Source organism: Pecten maximus, unplaced genomic scaffold (assembly GCF_902652985.1).
Source record: "Pecten maximus unplaced genomic scaffold, xPecMax1.1, whole genome shotgun sequence".
Classification (NCBI taxonomy): domain Eukaryota; kingdom Metazoa; phylum Mollusca; class Bivalvia; order Pectinida; family Pectinidae; genus Pecten; species Pecten maximus.
The window spans coordinates 104,650-127,362 of NW_022982779.1; the positions used below are offsets into that span (position 1 = coordinate 104,650).

At 36.4% G+C, this 22,713-nt stretch overlaps 1 protein-coding gene across 1 annotated transcript; it reads right to left on the bottom strand.

Annotated features, from left to right (window-relative positions):
* Positions 1–373: 373 nt before the first annotated feature.
* Positions 374–4,767, bottom strand: LOC117320933 (L-rhamnose-binding lectin CSL3-like). The gene is made up of 6 exons (XM_033875414.1): positions 4,154–4,767; positions 3,682–3,798; positions 2,501–2,779; positions 2,029–2,145; positions 843–1,120; positions 374–490 (listed from the first exon to the last, which is right to left on the bottom strand). Exons 1-5 carry the CDS (start codon positions 4,320–4,322, stop codon positions 996–998), a joined length of 807 nt encoding a protein of 268 aa, XP_033731305.1. The 5' UTR covers positions 4,323–4,767; the 3' UTR covers positions 374–490; positions 843–995.
* Between the last annotated feature and the right edge of the window lie 17,946 nt (positions 4,768–22,713).

Genomic DNA, 22,713 nt, shown 5'->3' on the forward strand with positions numbered 1-22,713 from the left:
TAAAAATTTACGCTAGAGTAACATACACTCTGGATACGCTGGAGCGCTTTTCATTGTCTTCGCCAGTAAGAAATTTTTTTGCGACGTCATAATATGGGCAATGGCATTATGTAATGAATCGAAAAAGTTTGCGTCCATTTACATTTGTCCTCTTCACTTTGACTTTAAAACACAACTAAATGTAAGTTTTTTAAGTTATTTGGTCAGAAAGTCTCTTAAATTTCTTTTATGTCATATGATCTTTTATGAAACTAGACCCGAAGTATGAAGTTTTACTCGTCAAGACTCAAACAATTTCTCAGACTAGTTTATATTATGTTAACATGAAAGATTACCTCATTTAGGATCCTGTAGATAGATTCATTCTACTCACCGTCTATATCACAGCGTGGCCATATTTTCCCCTCCGGACAGTTGGTGCACACAATTGAGCCGCTGGAGTAATCACAGTGTCCACCATTACAAGGATCGCCATCACAACTAACAGAAGCTTTAAAAACAGTAACGTATCAGTACGGAAAGTTATAGCATCAGTACATGACGTCAAAACTGTCTGTACAGTAGGTGATAGTGTCACTAAAACAAGTACAAGAATATTTCATTAATTCGACAAAAGGAATAATTCACATTCCGGAAAAATGAGATTATTGATCGGTTCATGTTAATGTTTCATTTAATCTATTTTAGAATGGATTTGGAGCAAGAAGACGAAGAAATATTATTTACAATATACATGCTTTCCCTCTCCACTCAAATTTTTCTCATCTTTTCAGTTGTTCAAAGTAGGCATTTAAACCATTTAGCAACTTAGCGAACGGCGACGAACGAAAAACGTTTCTCACCAATACAGGTGTATCTGATCCGTGCATATTTGTAGGTACCAGGACATGGATCGCCTGTCACACTGTTATTGGCTGTCACCAAACAGATGTGTTTATAATTACAGAGGTTTCCATATCTCTCCAGAGCTACCGAGGAGGAGCAATTGGTGTCTGTCAATGGCTGGTTCCACCCGAACATGTTCTTTGATCTTCTCTGCCATAAAATGCTTCCTGGATGTTGATAACTTTTCCCACAGGGCATTCAATACTATATGTAACTCTCTCACAGATGATGACTCCTGTACATGTGTCATAAAAACATAAGAAAGTTCAACAACCTGTTATAGATATCTAAAGTTATAAAACATGATATATCTGTTACACTTAGAAATGTTTAGACTTTCTTATTACAATAATGCATACCGATTTTACATTTTATTGGTTTATATCTTACATAAATGATTTCTATTCTAAGCAAACAAATCCTGCACTGCTTACTTCAGCCCCGTACACAGTACATCAGCCATACAACATACAATCTGCATTAGACACTTGATATCCCGAAACTTAGGATAACGGAGCAATATACATATTGTACTGTTCATTTTACAGGGTAATCGTTGTGGTAATTTCGGTCAGTGTTATTAAATCAGTTAATTCCTTTAAAAGTTATATAATCACAGCATTGATATGCTATTTTTAATTGATATGGACACACACACTTCATCAAACCAACCAGATTGACTGTTTAATTCAGAGATACAATGACGACCGTGGAGAATCCATTAGGTCTCCATCATGTTCGAATTATTTTCTAATTCGCCCTTTATTATACATGTATGCTGCTAGAGTAACATACACTCTGGATACTCTGGAGCGCTTTGCATTGTCTTCGCCAGTAAGAAATCTTTTGCGACATCATAATCTAGCCAATGGCATTATGTAATGAATCGAAAAAGTCTGCGTCTATTTACATGTGTCCTCTTCATTTTGACTTTAAAGCACATTAGAATGTAAGTTTTCTGAGTTATTTGATCAAAAAGTGTCTTAAATTTCTTTTATGCAATATGAGCTTTTATGAAACTCGACTCGAAGTAAAAAGTTTTCCTCGTCAAGACTCGAACAAGTTCTCGGACTAGTTTATAATATATATTAACATGAAAGAATATCTCATTTAAGATCCTTTAGATACATTCATTCTACTCACCGTCTATCTCACAGCGTGGCCCTATTTTCCCCTCCGGACAGTTGGTGCACACAATTGAGCCGCTGGAGTAGTCACAGTGTCCACCATTACAAGGATTGCCATCACAACTAACAGAAGCTTTAAAAACAGTAATGAATCAGTACGGAAAGTCATAGCATCAGTACATGACGTCAATAACTGTCTGTACAGTAGGTGATAATGTCAGTAAGGAAAGTAAAAGAATATTTCATTAGTTCGTAAAAAAAGGAAAAATTCACATTCCTGAAAAATGAGATTATTGATCAGTTCATGTTAATTTTTCATTTAATCTATTTTTAGATTAATTTGGAGCATGAAGACAAAGAAATATTATTTACAAAATACATGCTTTCCCTCTCCACTCAAGTTTTTCTCATCTTTTCAGCTGTTCAGAGTAGGCATTTAAACCATTTAGCAACTTAGCGAACGGCGACGAACGAAAAACGTTTCTCACCAATACAGGTGTATCTGATCCGTGCATATTTGTAGGTACCAGGACATGGATCGCCTGTCACACTGTTATTGGCTGTCACCGTACAGATGTGTTTATAATTACAGAGGTTTCCATATCTCTCCAGAGCTACCGAGGAGGAGCAATTGGTGTCTGTCAATGGCTGGTTCATACCCGAACATGTTCTTTGATCTTCTCTGCCATAAAATGCTTTCTGGATGTTGATAACTTTTCCCACAGGGCATTCAATACTATATGTAACTCTCTCACAGATGATGACTCCTGTACATGTGTCATTAAAACACAAGAAAGTGCAACAACCTGTTATAGATATCTAAAGTTATAAAACATGATATATCTGTTACACTTAGATAATTTAAGACTTTCTTATAACAATAATGCATACCGATTTTACATTTTATCTGTCTATATCTTACATAAATGATTGCTATTCTAAGCAAACAAATCCTGCACTGCTTACTTCAGTCCCGTACACAGTATATCAAGCAAACAATCAGCATTGGGCACTTGATATCCCCGAAACTTAGGGAAACGGAGCAATATATATATTGTACTGTTCATTTTACAAGGTAATCGTTGTGGTAATTTCGGTCAATGTTATTAAATCAGTTAATTCCTTTAAAAGTTATATAATCACAGCAATGATATATTGCTTTTAATTGATATGGACACACACACTTCATCAAACAAACAAGAGCCACTGTTTAATTCAGAGATACAATGACGACCGTGGAGAATCCATTAGGTATCCGTCATGTTCGAATTATTTTGTAATTCGCCCCTTTATTATACATGTATGCTGCTAGAGTAACATACACTCTGGATACGCTGGGGCGCTTTTCATTGTCTTCGCCAATAGGAAATCTTTTGCGACGTCATAATATAGCCAATTGCATTATGTTAAGAATCGAAAAAGTCTGCGTCTATTTACATTTGTCCTCTTCATTTTGACTTTAAACACATTAGAATGTAAGTTTTCTGAGTTATTTGATCAAAAAGTGTCTTAAATTTCTTTTATGCAATATGAGCTTTTATGAAACTAGACTCGAAGTATTAAGTTTTCCTCGTCAAGACTCGAACAAGTTCTCGGACTGGTTTATAATATATATTAACATGAAAGAATACCTCATTTAAGATCCTTTAGATACATTCATTCTACTCACCGTCTATCTCACAGCGTGGCCCTATTTTCCCCTCCGGACAGTTGGTGCACACAATTGAGCCGCTGGAGTAGTCACAGTGTCCACCATTACAAGGATTGCCATCACAACTAACAGAAGCTTTAAAAACAGTAACGTATCAGTACGGAAAGTTATAGCATCAGTACATGACGTCAATAACTGTCTGTACAGTAGGTGATAGTGTCACTAAAACAAGTAAAAGAATATTTCATTAGTTCGTAAAAAAAGGAAAAATTCACATTCGGGAAAAATGAGATTATTGTTCAGTTCATGTTAATTTTTCATTTAATCTATTTTTAGATTAATTTGGAGCATGAAGACAAAGAAATATTATTTACAAAATACATGCTCTCCCTCTCCACTCAAGTTTTTCTCAGCTTTTCAGCTGTTCAGAGTAGGCATTTAAACCATTTAGCAACTTAGCGAACGGCGACGAACGAAAAACGTTTCTCACCAATACAGGTGTATCTGATCCGTGCATATTTGTAGGTACCAGGACACGGATCTCCGGTCACACTGTTACTGGCTGTCACCAAACAGATGTGTTTATAATTACAGAGGTTTCTGTATCTCTCCAGAGCTACCGAGGAGGAGCAATTGGTGTCTGTCAATGTCTGGTTCATACCCGAACAGGTGCTTTGATCTTCTCTGCCATAAAATGCTTCCTGGATGTTGATAACTTTTCCCACAGGGCATTCAATACTATATGTAACTCTCTCACAGATGATGACTCCTGTACATGTGTCATGAAAACACAAGAAAGTGCAACAACCTGTTATAGATATCTAAAGTTATAAAACATGATTTTTTTACACTTAGATATGTTTAGACTTTCTATTATAATAATGCATACCGATTTTACATTTTATTGGTTTATATCTTACATAAATGATTTATATTCTAAGCAAACAAATCCTTCACTGCTTACTTCAGCCCCGTACACAGTACATCAGCCATACAACATACAATCTGCATTAGACACTTGATATCACCGAAACTTAGGATAACGCAACAATATACATATTGTACTGTTCATTTTATAAGGTAATCGTTGTGGTAATTTCGGACAATGTTATTAAATCAGTTAATTCCTTTAAAAGTTATATAATCACAGCAATGATATATTGTTTTTGATTGATATGGACACACACTCTTCATCAAACCAACCAGATTTACTGTTTAATTCGGAGGTGCAATGACGACCTTGGAGAATCCATTATGTGTCCTTCATGTTGGAATTATTTTGTATTTTGCCACTAGAATATATTCTGGATACTCTGGTGTGCTTGTTATTGGCTATGCTAGTAAGAAAGCGTTTTCGAGTCATAATATGTGTAATGACGTAATTCTATTAATTGAAAAAAAGCTGCCTTCGTTTGTCTTCCAAATTTTGACTTTAAATCACATCAAAATATATTTTTTCTGGATTATTCGATAAAAGTTATTTTAATTTTGTCTTCATGTAATTTGAGCTTTTATGAAACCTCGACTCGAAGTCGTGTCAATGTAGAAATAAGTATCAACAGAGGACGTCATGTTATCAATACGGGAGCTTATAGTGTCAGTTCAGTTGATCATAGTGTCAAAATTGTAGGTAGTAGTGTCAGTACAGTACGTTATACAGTAAACTCCACATTTCACGAAGTCGGATTTAACGATATACCGCATTTCACGAAGTCTTTGAAAATCCCCTACTGAGCCTCTATATAAACCTTTGTAAATTAATCCTGTATTCACGAAGTCGCTATGTACGAACTATCGCTTTGTGCGAAATGGTCTGGGGGTCCCCACGGGATAATTTACCTGTATGTACGAACTGTGAAAACAACTCATTAACCCTACCCGATATAAATCGCTGTAAAAACAAGTCACTGTTCATTTGTTTGTCACTTTATACACGACGGAAGGTGTCAAAATGGCTACTCCGAAAAAGAGAAAGATATTGGATCTTCAAACGAAACACCAAATTTTGATTGATGTCGACAAAGGAATTCAATAAAAAAAAACAAAGCGGAGGTAAATAATAATTAAAATGTAACATAAGTTTAACAAAATGTCCAGTGATTGTTGTTTTTAAATACTGATCATACAGTTAGTGTTTACACATTTACGAGTTTACTGTAGTATCAATTAAGTTTGTTCTAGTGTAAATAAGGGACGTTATAGAGACATTTCAAGGAATATTGTAGGTATTACTGTCCGTCTAGCAATTTATAATGTTAGTACAGTACGTTAAAGTATAAGAACGGTAAGTACTTACACACTGCAACATACCGACGTAACATCATCTTCTTCACCTAACATTAGGTTTATGAAATGACCCTCACAATAACACACGGACGTGATGACCCTGGGTTATCCAATCACCCCTCACTATAACAAACGGACGGACTAACATCAGGGTTATATAGAGGTTACACGAGTGGTTGTTGGATATGGAATTTATTTCACACGAGTAAGTTATTTTGTAAAAGTTACAAAAGACACGAACTTTAGTGAGCTTTAGTGAACTTTTAAAAAAGAACTTTCGAGTGTGAAATAAATTCCATATCCAAAATTCTCGAGTCGTGTGACCTTTTTCTACCACGATACCATCAGCTTGAATCAAAGGGAAACGTTGCCAAGTCTTATTTCGCGTATACAAATAAAGTGTACAGGTGACCGCCGAGACCCGGTGATGTGATGTCATTCGATTATTGATGACGTCAATAACAATTGCAGCTCGGGTCAGTGTTCGAATTCTTGTTCAATCAAAAGACCGGAAGGTCATATTCCACTAGTTGTATAAAACATGTACTTATCCAACAGTCAGCAGATTTATACAATGGCTTGAGAGTGGAATAACACAAGGCATTGTGGTAGAAATAATAATACCCCACAGTTACATACGCGCGTACAAACATCAGGGTTATATAATCACCCCTCACTGTAACATACGGACGTATTAACATCAGGGTTATATAATCACCCCTCACTGTAACATACAGACGTACTCACATCAGGGTTATATAATCACCTCTCAATGTAACATACAGACGTACTCACATCAGGGTTATATAATCACCTCTCACTGTAACATACAGACGTACTCACATCAGGGTTATATAACCACCTTTCACAGTAACATACGGACGTAATAATGTCTTATTGAAGGGAACGAAATAGATTATGTTCGAACTTAATCATTTCTCTTTTGATTGTGGTATAGGTTGTAGTTTTGATTAACCGATTTGTCATTGATATTCTGACTATAACATCTATATGTTTTAACCAATTCATTTCTGAATGATTTTAAATGCCCTAATTAAGTCAGATAAAATATTTTGAAATGTTTTGAACGATCTGCTTTAAGCTATTGAGCAATTTCCACGATGTTAAGATAGATTTGGCCTGAAAATAGAGCGAGCTACCTGTATGAGTGAGTTACCTGGATGAGCGAGCATTGCCAGCATCAGTAGCAGCCTGTAGCAGTTCCTAATACTGACTAGGTATTCTGTATCTACTACTATTGTCACGTGACTTCGAGTCTCGTTCCCTGTAACATGAGACGTCATACTAACTAAATGATCATATAGTTACGAAATTCAAGAATATTAACGAGTTTCAGAAAACATTTTACCAGTATATTTCCAAAACCAGTGTGCTATAAAAATCCTCGAATAAATACCACCCTTATTTTTTTCAAAGTCAATAGAGTCAAATAGAAATAGTTCTTTGATGAAATTCTCCGGTTCTAGAAGAACCAGCGTAATAATTTGCCATTAAATGCATGCCATAGCGTATTCTAAAAGTCCGGCTCATGCAAATGGCATTTGACATAATTGGTAAAACAATATGGTTAAACCTACAATCTCCTAACCTTAACTAAGTTGACATCCAATGCACAATAAAAAAAAAGATATTCAATGGACAAAGAAATGCAAGAAACAGTAAGGTTAGATGATTTAGGTTGTTCCGACATTGGCAATTGAGCAAAGGCAGGAGTACCCCGCTCATGCTTTTATATGTCTGCCTTCAGAGTTCGTATATTACTATCACTGGTTTGTATCCAACTATCTATCAAAATTTGCTTCTCAGAAAAATCATTGTTTTGTCATCAAATGATCCTGTCCAGGGAGGTACATGGCTATTGGCTTTTTGTTTCAACATGGACTGGGATGACAACTGTTACACTGCCAAACTGAGTGACCTTTCCGGAAAATTCAATTCCATTTTTACGTTCCAGCTTTAAGTTGCGCTTAACCTGAGTTATTTTCCTCCTTGACTTTTACGTCTGGGACGTATAAAATCGTTCACTTCCTCCACTTTAGCGTCTGAGGTGCTCTCAATTCTGCTAAGGCCAAAACAGTGTAGATTTTCCATGTTTTTTATTGTGTACACTTGCGGCTCACAAAATGTAAACAATCACGCTTTCTGTATACACATGTAGTTAAACATGTCATTTCATAAGTTTCAATAGAATTTGGTAAGAAACCTTTAGTAAGTATGTAAATGGGTTTTATATGAGTTCACGTCTAAATCAACAATGTAAATATCGATTAATGTTTATGTTCTAATCAATGTCGATTTGTCCGTCAGTCAATTTGTCCTGTGTTTTAAGGTGCAAATGTGCTGATTATTTGCCCGTTTTGTATATTTGTAGTTGTTTACGGAGATAATAAAAATATATTAACATAGAGGTGTGTTCGTCTTCAATATCCCAAGCAATATCGTACTCCGCTATGTGTCTAAGAAGCCATACAAGTAGAACAACAGCGACTTCTCAACACAGCATTGTTAGCTTACGAAATTGGTTTAGAAACAACGGATTTTGTTATGAACATTTTTTTATAAAAAAAAATACAAAAACTAGATTAAATCGTTCTTTGTCAACAGATCTCCTGTTTGTAAATTATGCCAAATGGCGTTTGAAAGGCGTGTCAATCCAGAATAATAGCCATTTGTATTTAGCAGGTCTTCTGTGAATAACAACATGTTTTGTACCTTGTTACTCATAGAGGACATACTAAATATAAATGGCTACCATTCTGGATATTTCATAACAAACATATCTTCTGATTGGTATACTTGACCAACACGATTTTTAAGGAAAAAATAACAATTGAAGAAGTTACAAATGTCGAATGATTTTAGTTTTTTGTTTTTGTACGAATTTTCTTATTGCTATGCAGTTTTTAATGTGATATTAATCAACAGCATAAACTTTTAGATTAATTTGATTTGGGAACATGTGCATTGCTCGGAGAAAATACCAGTACAGTACAGTTTTTTTTGTTTTTTTTGTTGTTTTTTTTTCTTGTAACAAGGCTTCGAGTTTTTGAATGTTAAAGATATCGTTTTTTCTGAAAGATGACATTCCGATATAAATGTACCGCATTGAGGTCTCGCTGTCACAGCTGTTACATGTTACATGATATAATCAGTAGATTTTGAAAACAAAATATGGCTGTGAAAACACTGGCTGTAGCTACTGATTACTTTTCTATGTGTGTGTGTATATACATGTACAAGTAAACAAAATCTGCACATTCTAGCAACCCAAAGGAAGACAAACGGCTTGATTGAAATCCAGATTATATATTTGGAACGCGCTTTAGATAGATATACAAACAAGCATAATTATGTACTTTGCACTGACTTCATTCCCTTATTATGGTTTAGTAAAAACTACGAAAATATTTCATGAATGTATATAATTATACACAAAAATCAAAATCAATCCACAAATTCAAATAGAATAAAAACTATATGTGAATAATGTTATACAAAGCTTGACGAAAAGCATTAGTTTTTGGGATAAAAATGCATGCACACAAAGCAAATTCCAGCAAACCACCTAACTATTGGGTAAAACTTAGTCCCAGATATGGATTAATGATATCTAAGTCACTGGAAATTCTGATTACATTCTGCTGTGAAGTCTGCAAAACCAAACATGATTTAATACTGATTGGTGATATTAGTTGGCCTACCTCGGCTCTGGCACCTTTCTCAAACGCTTCTCATACACTGGGTTCTGCTAATTTTTTCACTGCCATAACCGCCATCTTGTAGATTCAGGGAACATCAGGGACTGCATATTTCTTCGATAACCGCCGACAGTATGATGACGAAATCCCCATGGCAACCAAAGCTTTCGGATCATGTGCAAAATACGATAGTGAAAAATGTTCCCCACACAGACTCTGATTGTCAGTAGGCTTGAACCGACGTTCTGTATGGCTTCTACTTCGGAAGTTTTTTTCCTCATTTCTTATTACAACGTCGCACAAGAAACCATTATGACAATACTTGATTAGCGCCCAAATGATGTTAGGTCGATGCTAAATTTCTATGTAAAGATGATGGATTTATGCACTTGTAACGGCACAAGCCAATGAGCCTCGTGCTCGCCCAGAAAATATGCCATATTCAGAGCAGTGTTTAAAACCGACGGTTTTTTTGAAATACCAGTTATGAGGTCCACTGGAGAGACAGTGAGGCGGTGTTTCGGAATTTAAACTCTTTAAATTCTTTATTGCATCAGAATAGCGGGGGGGGGGGGGGGGGGGGGGGGGGGGGGGGGGGTCATGCCCTTTTATAAGGGCTTAATGCGTTTTAACACATGTATATACGGGCTTGATACAGGCTTAACGACAGTCTTCTTGAAAATGTCATATACATACAAACTTGGCTGGGTCTCCTGTAGTAGTTGATGACACTGAACACACGGGAGGCCCTGGACTTAGGATTGGATAGATCATTAGATACTAATTGATGTCTCAAAATTAAATAAAGTGCCATACTTGAGAAAACTGTAGAATTGTGCGAATTAGTGTCCACAAAACGTTTGGGAGACATATTGTCTTATTTCTCGAGAAACAAATAAGGCGGATTTCACTGAAACTTTACATGAGTGTTTGTGTGTGTTTCCCGATACAAAAATTATGCAATCAGACAATAAGTGTCTTGCATGCAATTTCTTATTTCTAATAATTCTAAGAAGGTTTGGTTTCCACGGTTCTTGATCTTCAATATTTTGTTCTACACACGAGAAAACTGTTGTACATAGTTACAGTGGTAAAAAACATGAACTAAAGACTGTATGTATCTTCACAAAAGAGACATTCACCACTGGATTTATTCATAACCTATACTTTTGCTTCTGTAAATAAAATACAGTAAGTAAAATTCCATTCAAATTGTTTCATTTTTTGAGTAAACGCATGATATTTAGATTTTGTCAAAATACTTCCCCAGTTTTTAGATTCAAATCTGCTTTGAAAATGTTCTTCCCACTTTAGCACTGTATTTGGTCTACAGTCTGGCATTAGTATATTTTGCATTTTTTCTTTAAGTGATTTGGGTGTATTATGTGTTATTTCTTTATTTGTAATTTTCTTTATTTCTACTATTTGTATGTCAGTGTTAATAAAAAACAATCAGTGTCTTTAGAAACCTCATCTTTCAGTATTTGTTTGTATTTTGGTGGTATAGATATCTTTATGTAAGCACAATCAGATAGTCAGTTAAGTTGGTAAGTTTTCATAAAAGGGTAACGGTATCTATGAAATCTTTTCCTTCTTCGCTCCATATGTCTTTAACTGTGGTCAATTTAATATGTAACAAGAGACCAATGGCCACGTACCTCCCTGGACAGGATCTTTTGACGACAAAGCTAATATTTTCTGACAAGCTGTTAAGTGGCTATTGACTTACTTAAGATAAAGAGATTCTAAGTTTTACAGTATTTGACCCCTCTGACCATGAAAATGTCGAATGTCATTGGTATGAAGGATTTTAAGAATACGCTATAGCACTTATTAAATGACAAATCATTTCGCTGGTTCTTCTAGAACTCGAGAGGTTCCCCCAAAGAACTTTCTCTATTTGACCAGGGACGTTCATAGACGTCCCTGATTTGACCTTGAAAATGTTATTTATTCGAGGATTTTTATACAATACTGGTTTTAGAAACAAGAGGCCCAGAGGGCCTGTATCGCTCATCTGGTTGGATATGACCAAAAGTCAAAATATATTCATGTTCAATTTGTTAATAGCTTTATTTGTTTATGTCAAATAATGCTATGGTTATGGGGAACTAATCTCAACTGCTTCAAAGATAAAACCCAAAAACAAAGTCCTGATTCCTTAGGGGTGTTAAAAGACGCCAGGGATTGTTTTAATAACATTCATTAGCATTACGATATTGTTCGTGGCTTATCTGCTAAATTTGTGTAACTGTTCCATGTTCTATGCTCTATGTGATCGTTTTTAATTTACTTGTATTTTGATAAATAGGCAGATTTTCGAAAATTCGACAATTCACTTGCCTGTACTGTCATTATTACTACTTGACAAATTATATATGTATATATATATATATATATATATATAGTAATAATAATAAAAAAAAACACAAACCAGAAATTCACACTAGCGCTTTCAACATGCTTTGAAATTTAGTTGATTACACCTGAAGAGCTTGCTCTCAAAGCATGTTGAAAGCGCTAGTGTGAATTTCTGGTTTGTGTTTTTTTATTATTATTACTATGTATACCCATCACAAGGACATTATATATTTTTAATTATATATATATAATTAAAACTAAAAAATGTCCTTGTGATGGATGAACATTATATATATATATATATATATAGTCATGACGTGGAAGTCATTACTTTTAAATGGGGGAAGTATGTAGCAGTGTAAAATTGTTTGAAAGTTGCCGGTAAGTTTTGATTCGTCACTATATGTCTAGTGGGTCGGTATACTCCAGTGTGCACGAGACAGACGGAACAGGGACGTTGGCGGTACAGGCGGTACGAGTCCTATTAGGCCAGGCATTTCTAACATCAAAACCTTTTCTCCAAAGCTGTGAGGTAAGTCTGTTTGATCCTTTTATGGTACTATAAAGTTACTAAGTTATTCTTTATCAGCTATTTAATATATTGTATTTATAAGTCAAATGCACTGAAATTCTTAGGCGATATTTGGCGCTACCAATTATATGATTCATTGTAAAAGGTAAAGTCTAATTATAATTTATATCAATAATTAATTTATATCCTTTATTTCTCTTATATAATTTACGCTTCATATGTTGTGAATTAGGATACTCATTCTTATACGAGTTGTTTCCCTTTTTTGTATACGGGTAAAGTCTCAGGTGCGTGTCTGTCCAGGTGTGAAAGCGAGAGATGTGGAGTCTTTAATGTTGACAATGAAAGATCCAGAGAAAGTCTCTTGGTTAAAAGATTTGTTATTTGGGGGAAATCTATCAAGATATCAACGATAACGACACTACTGTTGTGCGCGTGAAAAAAATTCCTCTGTCAGCAGAAGATAGTCAGATAAAATGAGCCATCTCGCTCCAAAACTGTGGTAAAAAGTGGTAAATATTTATAGGGAGAGACTAAGAGTTGACAGTTATCTCACCAATTGTGAAACTGGTGATCGGATTCTGATCGTAAAAAAAAACTAAATCCCCACTCATTTCCCTAATGGAAATAGGGAAATATAGGGCTATTGTCAACATGCCGGCCAACCAAATGACAATGTAACATGCGGAAATTGTCTCGAGAAGGGCCATTATGCAAAAAAAACTGCTCGAAAGATAAAGTTTGTAACGAATGTAATGTCCCTCAATATGCATAGCCTTGTACAGAGCAATCCGATGAGGACGACTCTACAGAGAGCACTAATGACACGGACACAGGCGCATGCATAGAAAATGTGATTTTCAATTGTTTTTATGACAGTGGTATGTGTAATCTGTTAAGCACAAGGTTGGCAACTCCGCCACGAGCGAAACGGCACATCACCACACTTCAATCAACTAAAAAACACATTTATTCAAACTGACAATTATAATTATATAAGCGCATGACCTTTCAACCCCGTATGTAAATGAAGAATCTGGACAGGCTGAGGGAGCAGTTTGAAAAATGGTGTTTTGTTGGAGGAATTCGGCAATGTTTTCACGGATTATTGTGTTTTGGATGTAACAATTCGTATTGAGTGACACGGTAGGTTAAAGATAAATGTTTCTAGATGGCGGTAGTATATAGTATGCGCCGTGTCAGTTTGAATAAATGTGTTTTTTAGTCGATTGACGTGTGGTGGTGTGCCGTTTCGCTCGTGGCGGAGTTGCCAACCTTGTGCTTAACATGCAGATTACACATACCACTGTCATTAAAAAAAATGAAAATCACATTTTCTATGCACGCGCCTGTGGTTTCAACAAGCCATGGCGGTACATCCGATACGTTGTACTCGCCTATGTTGTCTAAGCTTATGTTAAGTTCATGAAGAAAATTCGAAATTCTAATGCCAAATGTTGGTAAGAGTTTTTGGTTTTGAGTGAATATGGTTTGGTATTGCGGATTGACAACAAGATCAAAAGCCGGATTTTCGGGTTGGATTTTAATTGGGCGGCATATTGAAGAGCAAGTATTTTCCTTCGGTCATTTAAAGATGGTTAAATTGCCTCTACATAAAGGCTCTGCACTGGTGTTGTTCGGAAAGCACCAAGTGCTAGACGTAATCCTTAGTTGTGGATAGGATCAAACATTTGCAGGTAAGAATTCCGTGCCGATCCATAAACGATGGACCCATAGTCGAGTTTTGATCGAATAAGTGCACTATAATGGCGCAAGAGCATTTCGCGGTCCGCACCCCAGTCAGTATGCGAAAGTACGCGTAAAATGTTCATTGCCTTTGAGCACTTATCCTTCAGGTGTTTAATATGTGGAACAAAGGACAGTTTCGAATCGAAAATTAGTCCGAGGAATTTGGTCTGCTCGACAACTGTTGTTTCCATTTAATGTTAGATCGGGATAATTATGTGGTTTTCGTTTTTGACAGAAGTGCATGCAGACAGTTTTTGATCTGGAAAATTTGAAGCCGTTTTCATCTGCCCATGTTTGTAGTTTGCCCAAACATTGTTGACGTTTCGTTCTATCGTGTGCATGTTCTTCGACCTTTAGCAGATCAAGAGGTCATCAACGAATAGAGACCCATCAGTTGACTTCCGAGACATTTAGTTATACTGTTGATTTTCTGACCGAAAAGAGTTACGGAAAGGATCCCACCCCGAGGGACTCCCATTTTCTGTTTGTCTGTTTCAGAATAAGTTGAGCCAACGCGAACCTTAAAATGTCTGTCATATGTAATTTGAAATGAATTTTGGGAGATTCCCACATACACCAATTTCATGCAAGTCTTTCATAATACCATATTGCCATGTAGTATCGTATGCTTTCTCTAGATCAAAGAACACATCAACAAGATGTTCCTTCTTTGCAAAGTCTTCTCGAATGAAGGTTTCTACTCTGACCAGATGGTCTACCGTTCCTCTGCGGTTTCTGAATCCGCTTTAGAGTGGACTAAAAATATTATTGGATTCAAGGAACCAAACTAGTCTAGTGTTTATCATCCGTTCAAGTGTTTTACAGATGTAGCCTGTTAGAGAGATAGGGCGATAATTATTTGGATCATTAGCGTCCTTACCAGGTTTTGGATTGGAATAATTATAGATTCCTTCCAAGACTCGGGGATCTTAGCGGAAGCGTATACATGATTAAAAATATATAAGAGACATCTTAATGATGATTCTGGTAAATGTTTCAGGAATTGGTACGGAATTTCATCAGGCCCCACTGCCAGATTAATCATATTATATCCTTCTTTCAAAATGATCCAATTGGCGATTGATGATGGATGTACAATGTGCCTTAAATTTCTCTAGTCAGACGGCTTGTAATATTGCACGTGAATGTCCTGTAGTTATCGGGATCTCTGGGTTCACTTTGATAGCAGTATCTATAATATTTTTGATTTTTTTATACATTCATTTAATATACTTTGTCAATTCTATTGACTTTGTTTTAGTCGTCGTCATCACATCAACATCAGACATACGGGACGCAGCACATAATTCAGTTGAGACAGATCTAGATTTACTGAGAATTAGTTGTTCATAACAAACTACATGTAGTCCCGTTTCAGTAAGTTAGTAAGGTTAACTGACATCCACTAACACTTGTATTACATGAGACGCCTATCACCAAAATATTAAAACTTGTTGCCTTCTTTTTTTTCTGTAACATTCAATATATAGATAGAGATCTAGCTATATATATTATATATGATATTAGATATGGTCCAATTTTGCTAAATTCTCATTGGCTGATGAATAATCAGTGAAGATCTATATTTAAGATAGTAACCTAACTGATGCTATTAAGTAGTTATTAGTTTGACATCACAAATCCCTAGTGTAAATGTCTTGTCATCGACGTCTATAATCAATAATACTGGTGCATCATTTTGTACTCATTTAAATTTCATATAATTCATAATCATGTCATGTTTATGTAAAGTTTTGATTATCACATGGTATCAGATAACAATTTCAGAAAAAATAACATTTAAACAGAAACTGGATAAATCCAGTGAAACTTTTAACAATGCTTACCAATATCACTTCATGGATGACTCCGATCCTGAGATTCTGTCCTATCATGTAAATATTTTTTTTTTGTTCTGCTCGACCCTGTACATCTATGTGAAAAAATGTTGTGTTATTTAGTTTAAATTATGACATGATATTTCAAATAATCCCATTCACAATTAAAACAAATATTAAACATTACTAAAAGGACTCGATTCTTCCCTGATCCTGTCAGATTCGAGCCTGTCTGTTTCTCAGCCCGATCCTGTCAGTTTCTGCCCTATCATGTGAATCGTCCAACCCGGAGTTCGAAGTTGTCGTCTGCCGAATCAGCAGGCACCGCTTGAGACTTACAGAACTGTCAAATGACGTGTTTGTGTAACAATAGGACAATTATCAAAGCATCGATGTGATTTGAAAGAAATATCGGGAAATTAATGGGATTTGTGATAGAAACGAAAGCGGAAGTAAAAAAAAGTGGAAATCCCGATGATCTGGTCGACCGGGGAAACAGCTCGCGATCGGTGAGACCAGTCTTCATCTTCACTGAGAAAATGGACTAAAGTCAAGTTGATATAACACCAGGTAGGAATTTAATTATGTTATGTCTTTGTTGTAATAATGAAATGTACTGTACCGCCAGTTAATGGTAACTGTTTATTCTGAGGCCAGTGAGGAGACGGTCATGCTTTACATCCCTGATCGGTAGGCTGTTGATAGAGTGTCTAGTTGTTGTACAGTTGTTCCTGGTTAAACAGTGGTTTACAAACTTCCCTCCTCAAACAGCATTTATCATGTAACAAGGCATTGGTCAGGATATAGGTGTGATTAAAAGAAATATTGAGAAATTAATGGTAATTGTGACAGAAAAATGTGCGGAAGTAAAAAGATGGTTATTCCGATGACGTACGGTAATGGGTAAATTTTGTCAATTATAAACAGACAAAACATTCGAGGTGACACTGGCAAGTGCACTAGTCAACTTTGTTAGTTGAGCAGTGCACCCTCCCGGAGAATTTCATAAAATTGAGAAGGGTCAAGTCAAAACCAAGTGTTAACTTAACACCAGGTAGGTTGTTAGCCTGGCTGAAACAATGTTATGTACTGACAGCGACAAGTGCACCTTGCTTCAATATTTTATTCTAGTTATATCTATATGTAGACTATATCTATCATTTACATATATATATATATATATATAATACAATTTGCCGAGATGTTTGTATTTCCAGCTATGGTATTTATACACAAATTACTGATATTTTGGGAAAATACTGATGTAATAAGTAACAATACATGTATTACCATCGCAATCGCTCACATTATTGATCATATTTTTTGAATTAATTGAAAAATTCGATGTCTTTGTACCAAATGGGGTCCCCTCTGCATGCTCCATACCGGAAGTTACGTAACACAAAAAGCGGATCTATCAATAGCTATCACGTACTATTTATATTTTGATCATGTAGTTGGCAGTACCAAAGATTGTCTTAGTAAAATATCAACATTAAATTGAAATTCTAACGTGAGTATTTTCTATATTAGCATAAATGTGTAGTCATTTGTGAATTCATGAAGGTCTGTAAGATACATTGTTGTACATTAAGTACTGTAACTGGTACATTTTGGTGACGTCACATTGTTTACTGACGTTCCATAGTAGATATCTGAATTAAGGAATTCGATTGGTCTGTTGTATTAGTCATTTTAACGCGTTAAGACAAAAGTTAAAAGTAATAAAATTAACGCGTTAGAATTCCAAGAAAACATATAACGCGTTAAGCTTTGACGCTAAACAGTTTTAACAGTTTTAACGCGTTAAATGTTATGTTTAACACATTAAATGCTAACGCGTTAAATGTATCTTGTTTTTGACATGAACGGCCTTTCATAGTTGATGATTCTGGTATCTGCTGTCAATATGCAATCTACAATCTTGCACATTACGTCATTTCTTTGACAATAAATGGTAAAATCCAAAACGAGCAAGACACAAAGAGAAATCAGTTCAAACATACCGTCATCTTGTCTTGTTAGTAGATTCCTTCGCTTCTTTCGTCGCAGCACCCAAAGATAAAATCTGGTATTTTCCCTATAGTAATTTGTGATTGGGTAAAGTTCGTCTCCCTGGCACCATGTTTTTTTTATATGTATGCTCTATTCCATATATCTTATTTACATACAGATTACACTTAGTATATATACAAGTGTCCATAGCCTAGGTTCTTTTCTGAAAATAATTTATACTCATATGTTAGAAAGTAGCCTAGAGCGTATGCGATGAATGAAGAATATCAGCTCCCTTGATATAAACTGAAGGCGGGGAATGTCTTTTTCCTGTGGGGGCTGTAAACTAAGATACGTGTAGTCCAGCATTATGCTGGTTAACGTTCCAGGTTTGTTGACAAGGTCGATAGTTAATTATGAACTTTTAGAATGTTTCTGATTTTTGCTACGTACGGTTTCCTAGTTGGTTCCAAGGCCTTTCAAGTTGCAATATAGTGTTCTCTGGTTTCAGATCCATGTTTACACAATTTACAACTTGGATATATCTACAGTTTACGTTGTGTTGATTAAGTTGCCTGGTTCGATTGGAGTGTATAAGTTCCAGTTAGCAGTCTTGTATTTACTTCAGCTCTCTGAATATCGATCTGATTTGAATGTGCTGTAGCATATAGGTGATTGACTATGCCTACAAAACTGAGTTAGTATTAAGGAACTTCAGTGAGGATTTCAGGTTGATGTCCTCATGATGATTCTACATAAACTGCTTTTTGTAACATCTTCTAGGTTTCTTTCTCAGGGCTTTTTTGTTTTTTTCGTAAACCGTATGCTGGAGGGTCATACTTCAGGAGTAGATTTATAATTTTTGAAAAAACCCACTTTTGTCTGAAATCTCTTTAACTGCTAGATGACTGATTGCAATTTCAAATTCGATCGACTGTGGTGATTTGATGATACTGTAGAAGAGATTCCGAGTATTCTTTTGGATTTGAGCTTCCTGTGGGAGGATTCCTAGGAGAGCAACTATAATGTTTGGTGTTCCATTTGGAAGATGTTGAAGTTGAAATTTTTGTTTGGAAGGCTTCAAGTCGGAGTTGGTGAAGTCTTGGGTCTTGTCGTATGCATGGTTTGGCAAGGAGGCCGGATCCCAGTACTTAGTATGCGGTTTTACGGCCCAGGGTAGTTTTCCCCTCAACATCAATAGATTGATCAAACTTTCCCTAGATGAGTTGTTGATGCAGTGGAACGTATCAGGTTACCTTGGAGCTTGTATGATACTGGATTGGCTTTGCCGATGAAGATTGTAACAGGGCCTTTGTTGGGAATGATGCTGTATCTTAACTGAATTCTTCTACTTCTCTGGGCATGTGTTGCACTTCAGATGGTTTCACTGATATTAATGCAAGGTCGTCTGCACTAGTAGTGTGTGGGATGCTTATGTTTCCTATTGGAATATTACCTTGCCACTTTACTATTTATAGATTTTGTAGGAGAGAAGCTATTCAGGTCCTTCTATTCTATTCTATTGGAACTACAGCGTTAACATTCGACAAACACAGCGTTTCGCCAATAACACGTGTTCTCTATCAGTATCACGTCTAGTGATATCCATCCCGAGCAGTGCCTCTGCTGTCAGGTCAGCCACCAACCCGACCTGAGTGTGTCCTTGGTAAAATGGTGTATCCATCTTTACTGTGGCCAGTTTAGCCGAAAATGAGTTTTCCTTTGCCCTCCAATACGCACATTGGGTTGACCGAATCTTCCCGAATAAAGGTCATAGCCATCCTTGTATACTTGACGAAACTAATATCTCGCCCGTTCATCTCTCCATGTACATGGATGAGACCTGAATACTGGTGTAAAAGAAATCCTGCCAGAGTTGAATTCTACCTTTTTTGAGGACAATTACGAGAAAAATGACCAGGCTTTCCAGGTATAACAGTTTGTAGATTGTACACTTTGGCCTTACTTCTAAATTTCTGCCTTAGGAGTTTCAAAAGAATATTATCGACTAATCTGATTTTGTGGTTTGAGCTATAGCCTACTCCTGTCCGGCAGACTATAGTCCTCAGCGGCCTCCACCACACTTCCCGAGCCTTCATTGTGCTTGGGCACTAGGCTATGTACTTAAAATCTTTGAATTTGTCAACAACATTGTCCGAATCCTCCACAAATCGGTTGATATACTGTCCGGGGGCCGCGGTGGCCGAGTGGTTAAGATGTCCCGACACTTTAACACTAGCCCTCCACCTCTGGATTGCGAGTTCGAAACCTACGTAGGGCAGTTGCCAGGTACTGACTGTAGGCCGGTGGTTTTTCTCCGGGTACTCCGGATTTCCTCCACCTCCAAAACCTGGCACGTCCTTAAATGACCCTGGCTGTTAATAGGACATTAAACAAAAACAAACAAACCAAATGATATACTGTCCAACTGTTGCCATCAATCCACGGCAGGTCTTGTTTGGTCCCTTCTGAATTTCCTTAAGTGACTTGAAATATTGATAGGCTTTCTTTACATACCGTTCAATTAGTACCCTTGAAAGTTCTTCATATGAAATGTGTGAATATGTAGCAACATCCCTGGCCTCCCCCGGAAGCAAACTTCTCAGTTAGAGCATTTTATTTTTCTGTTTCGATCCTGCTTGTGTGGCCAAAGCTTCAAATTCCGGAAGATATGAGAGAGTATCTTCTTTTGATCGGTGATTATAAGGTTGTTACTTGAGTCTACTGATTAAAACGGTTTCTTTTCCAAACGCATTTTCTCTAATTCCATAAGTTTCATTGTTTTTAATTTCAATTTCGCTTCCCGGTCACAGTCTTTTTGTTAGAGTTCAAATTATCTCTCCTTTTCTCTTTCTTCTTTTTGAAGTTTTCCCCTGGATAACACCTGAGTAGACATGTGCCTCGCTTTGAGACTGACTCATAAAACAATGAATATTCACTTATAAAAGTATCTGGTAAGGCCCCAACTTCTCTGAATGTAGAATTACCAAAGGATGGGGGAATTGGATCTTTCGATCCAGGACCTGATAAACCTGCTGACAGGGAATTAAACATAAATTTCTGAAATAAAGATATCACCAAAATGTGAGCTGTCCACACCATGAATTCGAAATAACATATCAGGATCTATTTATTTTATCATTTAACTTCTATCCTGAACAAATGACTTACTACATCAAAAGCTTTCTGCGCATCAAAGGCAGTGAGGATAATCTTTTGTTGATATGCTTTTGTTTTTAGTTGGCATTCTGTGGTAATTAATGCTGATCGAAGTGACATTCCCCTCGTTAATACTGTTTGTTACTTGGGATTGGGAACTAAGTAGTGTTTGTGAGTGACGGTTGGAGAGGATATGCTTAAAGACAGGAGTGACTGATATGCCTCTATAGATGCTGGGGTCCGTGTTTGGTTTCGATCCCTTCTTATAGACAGACGTGATGATTTCTTTCTTGAGGAACTCATGTACTGATTTCTTCTGAAGTAGGTAAGCAATTATTCCAGTTATAGCCAGTGTATTATTGGTGGTCTGCCTTGCTTATCAGATAATTCCACGTTTTTATAGAAGTGCACTCTGACCCTACACCAGACATGACCAATATATAAATCTTAGGATTTATGATGCAGCTGTTTGGGCTGCTCAACAAAACATTCATCAAAATTGTTGCTAGATACACATAATATCGAGAATTAAATGGTAAATGTGATAGAAATCAAATGAGAAGTAAAACAAGGCATGTACACAATGACGGGTCACACAGCCAGTTGCTCCGTGAGACAACCCATTGAAACTTGTCGAACTTGTCAGCAGAGCAGTCAATCTTCTCTGATGATTTCATGAGATTGTAAAGGTTAAAGTCAAATACAGCACCAGGTCATTACCGTTACTCACGTCCCTACCCAGGACATTATAACCGATAAAGTGTGTGATTTTAAAACATTTTACAGTATGTTAAAAGTTATACACTTGCTATTAGCTATGGGATGTAAGTGTTGGCACGAACGATTTCTAAAATAAATTTAAAACAAATCATATTTAAATAAATTCTTTGCCGAATGCTTATTCATATCATTATCATTTAGAAAAAAGTGTAAACAAAGTGATTGCACATGTTTGAAGGAGTGCGTATTTGTGATTAGGGATCGAGATTGGTTAGCGAGGGTCTGTAGTTGTTTAGTTGTTAATGGTTAGAGGGTGAAATTATATTTAGAGACATGATTTGGTGAAAGGCCAATATCTAAACATATGCATTTATTGTCAGAAAGAGGTGTTGGTAGCGATGTAAATGTAACAGTTTGAAATGATGATGTAAAATTGTATAAATTGTTGTGAGCAGGACGTTGTAGAGATACTGATGAATCGCTGTGAGGGGGTTTGAATCTTGCTTTGAATTTTTTTTCTCTCAAAGTAGTCACAGGGTTCACAGGGTTCAAATGGCTGACCGGGTGCCGGTTCATACCTGGGCGTCAATGAATTTTGCTTACACCCCCGGGCAACGATAATATAGAAAACGATCAGGGAAGTTGAGGTTGAAAACACGGTTAAGGTCATCGTGCTTTGTCCGTCGTCGTC